General features: G+C 47.6%; 1 protein-coding gene across 3 annotated transcripts in view; it reads right to left on the bottom strand.

Annotated features, from left to right (window-relative positions):
* Positions 1-13,624, bottom strand: part of GPSM1 (G protein signaling modulator 1) — an 89,357-nt gene that overhangs the window by 59,559 nt on the left and 16,174 nt on the right. The window contains exon 1 of one of the 3 annotated variants that reach the window (XM_054083860.1): positions 7,624-7,776. The exons of the other annotated variants lie outside the window; for them this stretch is intronic. Within the exon in view, the coding sequence (XP_053939835.1) occupies positions 7,624-7,733 (110 nt within the window). The 5' untranslated portion in view covers positions 7,734-7,776. Of the gene's footprint in view, positions 1-7,623; positions 7,777-13,624 lie in introns of those variants that run through there. 3 annotated transcript variants of the gene reach the window in all.

Raw genomic sequence — 13,624 nt, 5'->3', positions numbered from 1 at the left:
GACTGCTGCCCTAAATACTGTAAGTCTCACAGGGGAAGAGAGCCTCTTCCTGCTTGCAAGATTAAACTGCCTTTAAAAACAGAAAAGAAAAGACATTTATAGGCATTTGATTCATATTAGTGGGGGTGATCACAAAAAACTCATTCCCAATCAGAGCTGCTGTAGCTCTCAAGTCAGGAATAAACCCCAAGCTTCTAGACAGGAGGCAAGGCAGAAAAAAAAACCCCATCAAAAACATCAATAGTAGTAAAAAAACCCTCTTAGTTTATCTATCAATATGAATTAAAGAAGCAACAGATTTCAGCATCTTATTTGCAACAAGATTGAATTTTATACAAAAATTAATGTAATTTTGTAATTTCAGAGCACTGATGACAGGGGCAATTAAACATTTTTTTTCCCAATCAAAAAGAGATTGAGTTTATCAGGTGCTCAGTTTTTATTCACTGGCTTAAGTAACTAAATATGCATTTAAATAATTAACTGGCAGCACATCCTTAAAGAAAGTAATCAAGCTGGGATTTATTCCCCTTCAGTGATTTCCTTTCTCAGCCTTCATGCAGCTCCTGCACATGAAAAGCAGCTGATGCCTCTGAACCACCAGATGACACAGATGGGCACGAGCTGCTCAAGCTGCCCAGGTCTCTCCACCTCACGGGGACACATTGGAAGAAGCTCAAGTCCCACATGAATGAGTGATTTTATGAAGGGTCTGACTGTTTCCATGGGCTTTCCTACATGAGGAAAGCTATCCCAGATGCTCCTGATGCACAGCCCTGATTTATCGATGGTGAATTTAGAGCCATTTAGCCTCAGGCCAGCACTGTAAGCGAACTAGACTGCTCTTCCCTGCCTGGGGCACTCTCACAACCTGTTTGGGGCAGTTTCTCTCCTGCTGCTCTGCCCCAGGCCGAGTCGCTCCTGATCACGAAGTGCTCTCCTGGCAGCAGGCTTGGGGCTCACGTCATCACTGTCACCAGCACGTACACAGCTGAGGCTCCCTCTCTGATCAGAAAATCTTATTACTAGCTCGTAAGTACACGTGCTTGCAACTCTACATCATTAAATATCATCACATTGCCATGGCACCAGACCTATCGATCATTCCGTTCCGCCTATTCCATACTCATCCTCCCCTGCACTGCTCGTACCTCCGCATCAATGCGCCCATTAGCAACCTGCTCTGTTTTGCAGGGAGGGCACTAATGAAAATACTCAATTAGCTCCCTCTCAAGGCCAGTTCTTGTGCAATGCCACCAGCAATGCCTCTCTACCCTGCCCACAGCTCTCCTTTGGCAGCACGGCCCCTCACTGCCCACCCACGTCACAACCCAAGCACTAACCCCCTCCCGAGAAGCCGTTTCCCCCCAAGGCACCATAGCAAACACAGGCTGGCAGAGAAGACTGACAAACAAATCAAGACATATGTGAAATTAGCCTGACTCAAACTGCTTTTGGTAGTCTGAAACCAGCTTCCGCGTGCTGGTTTCCCTCCAGCCAGTGGCGGGCAGAAGCTACTTTGATCTGCACGTCACCTTATTAGTGAGGGGAAGAAAACAAATCCTCTTGTTGTGTTTGTAGAGGAAAGGCTAAAGATGAGACAATGGATATTGCGTGCAGTTCTTCCCAGATTCTGAACTAGTTTCAAGCATCTGGGCCAGTTCCTTTCACATCTCCTAAAGCACGGGAGGTGCTGCAGAGGCAGCTCCATGCCACCAACACATCTGGAGGGGAGAAGGTTCCCACTCCACACACTTTCACTGGCAGCAATACCGCAGCGAGTCCTTTCCGTGACCCCCGAACGGAGAATAGGACAATACTACGTACACACACACATCCCCGATGCTGCTTGAGAAGTGTTTGTTCAAGCCGGAGCTCTAAGATGAAGCGGTTTTCACTGCAGTCTTTTGACAAGGGCAAGAAATAGAGAATCCAGAGGGGAAAACTACATGGAGTCCTGGAAGCCGCTGGGTCTGCATGCTGGCTCCAGATTTCCTCTTCCTCTCCCTGATGGTAGCATCAGTGCTCAACAGTAGTCATTTCAGTTAATTGCTATCTACCATTAGCTGCAGAGTACTTACAAGGGATTCAATTCCACTGCATATTTGCTAATAAATACCAAATGACAGCGAGGAAGACAGCTGTATTTAGTTGCATTTACCCTCTTATTAGCAGAGCTGAATAAGACCCTATTTCAATTCACAATGGCTCCAACAAGCTGCGTCATTGTCAGAGATTCCAATTCAAATTCCCCATTGCCTGCTTGAAAGCAAAAGTCATCCCGCATTCCCTCGCTTACACAACTCCCCTGCGGCTGCACACAACTCTACATTTGACCCAGGGCCACACAGAACGCTACCTCTGTGGCTTTGATTCATGGGGACAGTGAGAACTGAAGGCAGATAGGAGTTATTTGCTGGTTTAGCAGCATTCTGTGAAGCAACTCACGATGCTGAACTGGTAGGCGGAGAAACTTTTCAACCTAATGACAGCAAAATACTTTGCAATGGTGCAAGAGTAACTCTAACCCCATTTTGCAGAAAGGAAGGCAAGATGCAGCAAGACATAAAACTTGCCCAGAGCACGTCAGCTGGAATGGAAAGGAACTCAGGAGCCCCTGCCAGGTGCTCCTCCACAAGTGCCAAGTGAACCACTCAGACTAGAACTGCTCTGATGGGATGAGGTGCAGCAATTTCCACCCAGGCAGGAATGCTCACACTTTGTGTTTGACAACACGATGCCAAGCAATCACTGAAGATATAAGTGGGTCCCAAAGAGATGCCCCGAACCCCAAGAACTCTCCAAGATACTCATGACCTCTAGAAACTTGCCTACAGTTGGACAACTGAACTTCCAATGAATGGTAATAATTACCTTGAATCCACATATCAAATCTTCTCCACCAATACAGCTTAACCCACGCCAAAACCAGAACATAATGAAACTTTTGTGTGTTAGCTGAAGAATGAAGCCTCTAAAAGGCAATGAGCACAAGGTTTGGCCTTTGTGCTCCAAAATTACTCAAATATCAAAGGATCACAATGGGGTGTAATTAACTTGCAGCATTTGAGAAAGCTCAGATGCGATTAAGGTGCAAATGTGAATTTCATCTCGTGGTGGTTAACAGTTTCACTTGATCCCCAGTTTCAAAGCACTTAAATTATAAGATGCAAATACTCTCCAGGAAATTATGATTAAGGAGATACTAGCTTGAAAATTATCTCATAAAAGCATGCTCTGATTCCCAAATTAAAAAAAAAAAAAACCCAAACAAAAAACAACCAAACCACACCAAGCATTACCTGACTGAGATGCCTCAGAAGAGGGATGGTGCAGGAGAACTCACTTTTAAGAAGAGCGATAATGAAACTTTCTGAAGAGCCCAGATCATAATCTCTTCGCACGGCTCATCAGCAGGGTATTAACCCAACCGCCACCACCTGCCTTTTGAGCTAAAGGAAAATCAGTGTAGAGCCAGCAGCTCTAGCTTGCAAATGCTAGCGGACTAACTGCCTGACTCCTAACTGACTCCTCCTGTCAGAGGATGCTCTTTCCTTTCCAGGAGGCACAAACCTTCCCAGTCTGCACTGTGTGTTGATCGTCTCACCTCTGTAGTTGCAGAGCACAAAGCTAACAGCTCTAATATCCGAAACCTGCCACACAGAGTAGCAAGCCAGTTCCTGCATCAGGATGAATCTTCAGGCATTCAGATATTGTCACTTAGGATACTTGAAATGAACTCGATGATTTCAGGACAATGAGGGAAATCGCCTCAGTTTTCCAAGAGCATTTTGCTTTCTTGTCTAACGCTGGTGCCTTCAGTGAAATTAATCCATCACATCATAACGAAACAACACTCTGGGGACGATTTCACCAGAAGTGAAGTGCTATTTCCTTCAGTCACTTCCAGAAACCAGAGGGGAAGAGAAGACACGCAATCTGAACGGCTTTTCATTATAACATTACTTTGGCAACTAGGTCAAGGCATTCTCTCACTAAAAAATATTCTGTAATTTAAATCAGTGTACTGCTCCTGCTGCGAAACACATTAGGATACAATTATGATATACATTAGAAAAGCAACTAGTGGGCTTATCCAAAGCTATACAATGAAAACAGCAGATTTATTTATTATCCTTTTCATTTATGCTATTCAACTTTTATTACTGCTCCTGCCCTCTTCATCAGAGCTGGGGATGAGCCCTCACAAACCGCAGCAGAGCTATAACAGAGCTGTGCCAGCTCAGGTTGGATGAAGTGAGCGTGCAGCCTAGGACTCAAGCCATGAGAGCGCTTTGACTGCAAGGCATCACAGCCTGCCTGTAATTCCTGTCCCCAATTCCTGCCCCCCACCCCAGCTGCTGGCAGGGTCAAGCTCAGCTCCACAAACACCACCAGCACAATTGTTCCAGTTGTGCTGTGCAACCGCACAGGCTGAGGGGCCCTATGAGGCTTCCTTTCCTGCACACCCTGACCACTTTCTGAAGCCAAGTGAAAGCAAGCCTTGTCTTCCCAGAAATCCAGAGGCCACAGGCCCAAGTCTTTTGTCAGTTCAAGCTGCCTGGAAACCCATTCGACTGCAGCCCTCCTTCCTCTCTCAACCTGCCAATTGCTCTTGATTGGAGCATGGCCTCGCAGCAGGAAAATAACTGCATATTGAAAAGATGCTGCCAAGTCCAAGCAGCGCTAAGGACAATACCGTGCTTAACCCCAGCCAGACAAAAGAAGCCACCTCTGCCCATCGCAGCCACCCAGCCCCTTGCCCATGCCCCCATGCGCACAGCCTCCTTCCAAAGCACCTCTGCACCTGCCCAGTGCCAGCGCTCAGCGAGGCTCCACACCCTCCCCGCACGCTGCTTCCTTCCTACTCCCATAGCCACGCAAACCACCGATCCACATCAAGGGCACAGCACCGACTGTCATCGTGAACTGGGTGGGAGCTGGATGATCTTTAAGGTCCCTTCCAACCCAAACTATTCTATGATTCCACGATGCAGAGTAAAAGGCAACAACGACAAAGCTCACACCACCATTTTCCACTGACTCTTCAGCAACCAATGGCCAATTTGGTCCTGTTCCCTCCCTGCTTCATCCGCTTCCCTTCAGCCCCAAACCAAGTATTTAAAGCCAAGAGAGAAAGACATTTAGGATGCATCTGAAAAATAAAAACCTACTATGAATTAAAAAAAAAAAACCCTACCAGGAGTGATCTCACACTCCTGGACCATCCAGATTTCAAGCCAGGGAGATGCTGAGGGACAGCCGCTCACCGAGAGACTGCTCAGGATGCTCTGCACGACACCCACACTTGAAATGGATTTGGATATAATCTTGGCAACAGAAAGAGCGTGAACCTGCCCTCCTTTACCTTCTGCAGAACTCGTTTAAAAGCAATTAGCAGGAATCAAGTGATCAGCAAATCTAAACCAGCAGCAATTCCTTTTTCAGACTTCCACTTGGCAAAACCAGTAAAGATGGTGACATGAAGCCAGAGCATACAACTGAGATCCTGTGACAGTTCCTCCCTCAGTGATTACAGTCCTCTGTGCCCAAATTAAAGAAAGCCACAAAGGAACAGAGACACGAGGGTCCTCTGAGGTCGCAAAGAGCTGGTGTCCAGGCTGGAAGCGATGCCAGATACCAAGACAGATTTTCACTGGCAAAGCTGTAGCAGAGCAGATTGCACCAATTTTACATTGTTTTTCTGCAGCTGTCTCATGCTCCGAGGACTGCTAGAAGCATTGTCCTGCTCTCCCTGAAAATTTTAGGGGTCCTAAAAATCAGAAATCAGTCCAGACGCACAGAGGCATTTAAAAGGCTGCCTTGGCAAACAGAACGAGAGCTCAGGTGCAGGACACTGCCATCCTCCCTGGCTGTTCACAGGGCCTCATATTGCAGCCCCAGCCCCGTTCACCCAGAGAAGCTGTGGCTGCTCCATCCCTACAAGTGTTCAAGGCCAGGTTAAATGAGGCTTGGAGCCCCTGATCCAGTGGGAGGTGTCCCCGCCCGTGGCAAGTGGGTAGAACTGGATGGGCTTTAAAGTCCCTTCCAACGCAAACCATTCTATGATTTAATATCTGTCTGAAAAAAAAACAGGAAAAAGGCTGTCCAAGAGCTGAGGAACCAGCCAGTGCCCATCACCATCTCTCACTGCAGTTTCTGCAGCCCCTCTGCACACATACAGACTCAGCAGAACAGCAGCAAAAGTGCTTTTGGATTCTTTGTGGCATTACAGAAAAAGCTGTTTGCCATCAGATTAATCTCCAAGCCTATAAATCAGAGGGTGGCAGGATTTCCAGAAGGCCAGGCCATCACCTCACAGCAACACAGCCCATGTGCAAGGTGCAAATTATGCTCTGCTTCGCTCATCCGAGGAGAGCAGACCCACTGTCTAGCGCCGCGCGGCACAGTCTGTGCTGGGTGTCTGGTGCCTCTGCGGGGAACCCTGCAGCCCCAGCACGCTGCAAGCTGGTGTCACTTTTTCCAGAGGGTCGCGTGGCTTAGTCCTCCACCTCATTTTCCCAGATTTTCAGCCCTTCTGTCATAGTATAGCTCCATGGATACATCCACCCTACAAATGCTTGGCGCTGCTGCGCTGAACGTCTGTATGAACCAAGCCCACGGAGGCAATTCCCTGCTCCTCCCCAACACAGCATCACATCAGATTTGCTCCGACTCTGTGGTGTCACTGCAATTCAATCACATGTGTGAGTAACACGCAAGCATATATCACTGTATGAGTTTGCCACATAGATCAAAGCACCAAACATCCTTTCATCTGTGAAATGCACTCTGGTCTGTCCTTCCATAAGAGGAATTTGTATAAACATCCTATTTCTTGGAAAAAATCTTCCTGACTCCAACAAGATCACTAACACTCTCCTAATAATTTTCTCATTGCTATTACAAAATCATGAGTTGGGCCACATAATGATTTGCTGTTGAAGTGAATTGCAAAACTTATTGTAAAAAAAAAAAATAACAAAATTATGTTCTTGGAATACGTTTCTTGGAATCGAGCCTTTCGTAGGGAGAATGAAAGGATGAAGCACCTTCTTCCTAAGACCACATTCTTCATGGTATTAACTTCCAATTCCTCTTTTTTCATCCTCCATGTCTCACCCTGCCCTCCCCTGCTGCTGCACAGTCCCCCTCAGCACAGGCAGTATTTATTATTGTGCATGTAGAAAGGATGAAGCCAAAAGTTTAATTTTATATCACGCATAACCCACCTGATGGAAACACACAATTAGGGAGACAGAACGAGCAGGAATGGATAGGGAAGACCGCTCCACAGACCTATTTTAGGTTTAGGTTAGCTCCTGGTTGCAACCTCAGAGGTATTGCAATGGCTATATAGAGAACACAGGCTTCTCTGTAGCACTGCAAGTATTCACTGCTCCCCTCCTCCCTTCTGCTGGTGAAAGAAGGGAGGATACAGCATCACAGTTACACACACGCCCAAATCAAGGGAGTTCATTTATCCCAACTACTGAATAATGCATGTCTTCAGAAAGACATCTCTGTTCCTACATAGAGACATCATCATCTTGCAGGCTGCACAGAGAAACGCACTTCAGGAGCAACAGGGAAGAAGAGACAGGTGACAAAGCAGCTCCTTACCTTAAGCCATACGTGTGGTGGGCTGCAGAAGCTGCTGACAGGCAGGAACGACACTGCTTCCACACGGATTTCGCATGCTGGAGAAGCCTGCTTGTTTGAATCCAGGGCATTATGGAGTGGCTACATTTGCGCTGTACAAACAGCCTCTACGAGCCTTTGAGGAGCAGTCACATCCTCCAACACAGACAGCTCTAATTGGGAATTCTTTTTTTTTTTTAATTTTAATTCCAGTCACATGTCTCGAGCTGTTACTTTTCTCTCTTCTGTGTATATAGATAGATATATTTTTATGCCTCCTGTCTCTGTGCCATGTTAGCCTCAGGCAACCAGCTCTGGGAGAGAGCCGTCAGCCTTGACAAATGACTCAGTTCTTGTTTGGAGCCAGGCTTGTACAGCAAATCCTTTCTCCCATTCCGAAGGCTGCTGCTAACAGCCACCCTGGCTCCAGGCAGGTGAGCTCTGCCCTCTGCACATGGGCTTAAAGCTTCGCCCACTACAGCTGGACTCCGATCCTGCTTCAGCAAACCTGAAAGCACTCCTCAAATATCACACTGATCAGACTCTCTTACCCAAGGTCTTTCCAAAGGGGAGATTTCCACCACAGCAGAACATCATTTTGTTCAGTCGGGGAGCCAAGGGCAGGTCACCCCTCATCCTTGTGTCACTGCATGTTTGGCTTTAAAACAGGGACAGGACCAGTCCAGTCAGAGAGCACAGAGCACATCCGGGAGGACACCTGCGCGCCCATGAGCAGACAGGGTTATCCACCGTGGAGCAGGGCAGAGCTCTAGTGTTCCATCCTGCAGACACGTGGCAGGGCAGGATACCTCTGTTGGAGTCCAACACCCATGCAGCTTTCATAGGCTTTTTTTCCCCCCCCACTGCTGATCTCGCACAACTCTGCAAAACGCTTGCTCAGTGCACGCCTGATGATAGCTTTTTGCCAAAAACATTGATGCCAAAGAATGGTTTTCTTGAAGGGAACATACATTTTGCAGTGAGTTTTCACTTTCTTCCAGAACAGAGGAAAAAGTGGGTCTTTTCAACCATTTCACTGTTAACTCCTTAGACACCAGAGCACGTTGTCAAAGCTCCCTGTCAAACATGATCTCACAGAGCATTTGCTGGCACTCGCAGCCATGCACGTGAAAGGGGTGAATGCAGAAAACAACAGCCTGTCTCTCTCCAGTGCCTTTAGCCAGGAAAAGGCACCAGAGCACAGAGTTTAATCCACCAACTAGTTGGTGCTTGCAGTTTCCTGGAATACAGCCCTGATGGAAGCAATTGATACAAGAGCTGGCCAAGGGCCGCAGCCTTAAAACACTGGGTGCGTCGCAGTGAACTCGTATGTTTTATTATTTAGGCCAGCGCAGGAGCTCAAGCACTCAGCTGAACCCAGAGGCCAGGAAATGCCTGAAGGCACACGTGGAGCCTCACAATTCCATCTGTATTTATGTATATGAGTCTCTGTTCACTTGCCATGAGATGCTGGCCCACAGGTTTCCCAAGTGAGCTACCCGAAAGCAGCAGGGCTCCTTGTCAGAGAGGAAAGAGAAGCACACATTGCTTCCAGTGCTGGGTATTTTAATTTGTTTAGTGACTGGTGGTTTATATTCCTGCCCTCACGCTGCAGACAGCTCGGTCAGTACGCACGTCAGATCTGACGTCCCCTGGGTTTTGCAGCAAGATACAATCCCTATTGCCATTTTCTAAACACAGATTTCTGAAGACTGCTTCCAAAAGAAAGACTGTTTTCCGATGCAGTATGAGCTCTGAGATAACTTTACAGGAGCATCACTGGAGTACAGCAATGACAGGACACTCCCTAAAGCACTGGCGTCCACTGCCACTTCCCAAAGCTTCCCACCTGACCATAAAAATCAAGATGTGTGTTTTCCTTTCTCCATTTTTCACCATCCCCTAAAGACAATCACCACTCAAGGCAGGGCACTCGGGAACTCCATGTAATTTTTACATGACTTAACTGGCAGGCAATTTTCTGACAGGAAACATTTTTCTCTGTGTCCCTCTCTCCCTTTCCAAATTGACTGCTCTCTCCTCAAAGCCCGAGAGACAGATAACTTATGGACAGCCACAAGTGCTTGAGCACTCTAACAACTCAGGGCTGTTCTCCTTTCTTCAAGTCAATACCTGGATTTGGGCTCTTCCTGGTGAGCAGACCCCAGGGCTACCCAGGCTGCTCCTTTTCCTCTCCCGAGGTCTGTGGTTTGCTGTGTTCCCACCACATTTGCGAGGCACACCTTGCAAATGGGCACAACCTAGCGTTTAATTCACCAGCCGGAAATTTCCTTCTAAACAACCTTTTGCTCCCTCCCATATTAAGCAGAACAGCAGAACCATTGTAATATTGTGCAATGCAAGTGCTGTGCTGCCCTGTACAGTTCAGTAAAAGACAAAGCCAAGGTCTTTAATTCACAATTAACCTCCCTGTGACGCAGGTCAGGAAGTGCCAAAGGGAAGGAGTGGGAGTCAGGACATTCAGCACCCAGCTTCGACACCTAGATACTTTCACCCTGAAGAACAAACAACTTCTCACCCTTGAGAACATCAACAATATTTCTGAGAAAGGTTGCAATAAACTACTGATGTTTACCAAGCACTCTGAAACCTTAGAAGGGATATAACTCTTCCAGCATCCACTCAGTCTGGCACAGCAGCGTGGAACACTAGGCAGTGCTGTAATACAAACCGTGAATAACGGTAATTAACAAATAGCCCAGAGAGATTAATACTAATCGGTACTTTCCAGCTCTCCTCGGGCATGAACAGACTCCACAGATGGAGCTGCACAAAGAACAATCTCAACTCTGCAGATCACAGGACAAACTTGCCCCACAGCTCATTTGCACTCATGTAGTTTCCAGCCAGAGGACAGGAAATCATAGCAATTTGCACCAAAGCACCCAGGAAGGTGCCACCAGCCAAGCCCTGGTGTGTGGTATGGAGCAAAGGCTCAGAAAGGGCTCCTGCTACGACACTCACCAAAGAGCAAACGCAGCCAAGTGGTCTGCAAAATCACAGGGGCATCAGGAAAGTCATGGAAACACACCCTGGCAAAGTCATTTGATACAGCAAACCCCTCTGTTCTATCTGTAAACGTGCACAGCTGTTTTTAAATCAAGACATGGAGAAACTCCACCACACACACGTGAACTACTTGCCTGTCCAGCAGCGTCCTGGAGCTTCCCCTTGGGAACTCAACATTGCCATTCGTCATTTGTGTTGTCACAAAACTCACAAGCCCCACAGCAAAGCTGGCCTCACCACGCTGAGTCTGCTGCAATCCCATCGCAGGAGTCATCCCACCACAGGCTAGACAGGGCAAGGAAGGCTGTGAATGGAATAACTTGCTCCAGGTCTCATCATGGATCAGCAGCGGGACTTGTGTCCGCATCAAGCTCTGCACAATGTCCAGGAAAGGGGCACAGAGGGGCGACGCTTCGCTTTCACTCCAGTCTCCTCAGCCTGCTCCCTGGCAGCCAGAACGTGGGAAGGAAGCGGATCTGGAACCCCAGGGCAGGGAAGGAGCCCTGTTGTGCAGCGTGTGTTCAAAGCTGCTTCTCAGGAGCATCACACAGTCATCATTTTCTGCAGCTCAGAAAGCAAACTGCGTATTCCAACTGACGGCACTGTTTTATCCATACATTTTTGAAAGCAGCTTCCAAGACAAAACATCTGCTTTCAGATGGAGCCAGGGCTCAACACAGAATGGCTTCTACACTGAGTTATTAGCGTAACATAGGTGTTCTCCCCCTTTTAAAGCCATTTACTTAATCTTTCTTCTGCAGCATCTGGAGGAAAGATGCATTAGTCCCCAGCTCCCACAGAAGAGTCTCTCCAGCTGCTCCAGAGGGTGTGAATGCAAAACGTAAGAGAAAAGCATAAGGGGAGACAAGACAATCCAGTAACCTTCATCCAAAATTCCTTTAGGTTTAGCAGCTGCACAGAGCTCCTGACTCACAGCGGAAGACGAAGCTTCTTTAGATATATCACTTCTAATCTTGGAGTCAGAAAGAAAAGGCCCATGGTTCTAGTGCCCGTCATCCTTGGGGCAAAATCCTCTTGCTAAAAGAAATCTGGGAACAGCGGAAGATTTTCAAGGTATTCCTTTATAACCTGAAGGTAGTGATCAGATAGAGGCACTGCCTCCCAATTCATTCATTCATTCAGGGTTTATGTTGCTGCTCCAATGTCTACAGCCTCACAGAGAAGTCTTTTTATTGCTTCCACCAAAATAAAGAAGAGCAACCAGGTATCGGTGAGATGCAGCACACGCTTGCTCCCCCTTTCCAGAGCTTTAACAGTCCAGGAATCAGTCGGGCATTTGCAGGATCAGGCCATTGCACTGGTTTGGGTTTCAGCTACCACTTGGAGGGGTCTCAGCCCAACGCCTCAGGATTGCTCTAAGAAGAGCCTGTATTTGCTCCACTCCGGCTGGGAGCAGAGGCCATGGCTATTGCCCTTACCAGCCCTGCCATTTTATCCCCAGGAGAAGTTAGTCAAGGCAGCTAAGTACAGGGTTGCTCATTTAATATCGCCCTTGAAACTGCATTGTAATAATAAATTTTCACTTCCTTCCCTAGGCAGTTGCACAACACTGCTGAGCACTGTCCCCAGAGCGCCCCTTTCCCCTTCTCCTCACCAAGCACCAGCGGGACCGTTACCTCCCTGGTTGTGGGGTGGGCTTTTTTGTTGGTTGTTTTTGATTTTGCTTTTTTACGCTATCTGCTCACTACATTAAACATCAGACAGATGTTGGACTCGATGCAAAGAGCCTACCCACAAGATTACTCCTTTCTTCAGCTTTCAGTGAGGGGAAAAAGAAAATATCCCATTTATACCAGTTCAATCTAAGCCAGTTGGAAAGCCAGATCTGTCAAATAACATTAGAACATTTAATTAAAGTATCTTTAGGGAGGGAGCAGCTCAGTCAATGGAAAGCTTTCCCACTGATGGTATAAATAGCCCAGGCCCAGAATCTGACAGCCCCACTTTGTGGTCAGGCCACGCAGCCTGCGTGCCCAGATGCAGGAGGAATTTTTGTTCTGTGGCTTCAGTTGGCACAGGTTTTTATGACAGGGAAGTGGCTTTGAGTTCTGGAAGCTGGGCTGGCTGATCAAAGCGATATGCAGAGTAAGACTGGGGATGGGAAACTAGGTATACTTGAGCAGCAATTTGGAGATAAAGGAGCTCTTAAATCAGAACAACATCAAGAATTAAATAAGATACATCCCTCCATTTCAAGAAACATGCTGCTGGTGACTTCTTGCAGCAAAAAACTTGACAAAGTTTAAACCTGCTCTTTGAGGAAGGCTGCATCCAAGTTTGGACATCATGTAAAGTGCAAAACCACAAGACAGCAAAAAAGCAACCGCACCAGCACAAGAAATACAGTTTATATTCTCTGGTGACCGAAGACTTAGCTGTTGGAGAGGAAGCAAGACAGCACAGAGCAGAAAGTAAGAGCTGGAACATGACACTATGGGGAGATGAGGCTCGAGGCATAGCAGTATTTGCTCTAGGGAGAAAACCAACTGCACGTGGCTATGATGCAGCAGGGAAGTTGTACCTTGGAGACACGCAGAAACAGCTGGGATGCAGGAAGCCATCCGACAAGCTAGGAAGTCACTGGTTGTGCAGGGGACACAGGACACAAGTCAGAGTCACCCCAGATCCACCTCAGGGCAGGATGAGGTGGGCTGGGCAGGTGGCAGCAGGGTAGTCCTGCAGAGCAGCAAGGGAAGGTCTGCCATCTCCCCACCACCCTTCCTCTGCCCTTGCTCAGGCTTCAAAAGTACTCGCAGCCAAAAAGCACCAGCAAGGTCCCAAGCACAGCTCAGTGCAGGGAACCAGGAGCGGGCACGTCACCCCTGCAGGCAGCCAGCCTTCAGGGCTGGAGACCTCTTGCTCTAACTGGAACACACACAAACTTACTCTACCGGTTTGAATCCAGGCAGGATATTCCATCATGATGAGCTTA

The sequence above is a fragment of the Cuculus canorus genome, chromosome 19, assembly GCF_017976375.1.
Source record: "Cuculus canorus isolate bCucCan1 chromosome 19, bCucCan1.pri, whole genome shotgun sequence".
NCBI classification, from domain to species: Eukaryota; Metazoa; Chordata; class Aves; order Cuculiformes; family Cuculidae; genus Cuculus; species Cuculus canorus.
This window is presented reverse-complemented; position numbering and strand designations above follow the sequence as displayed.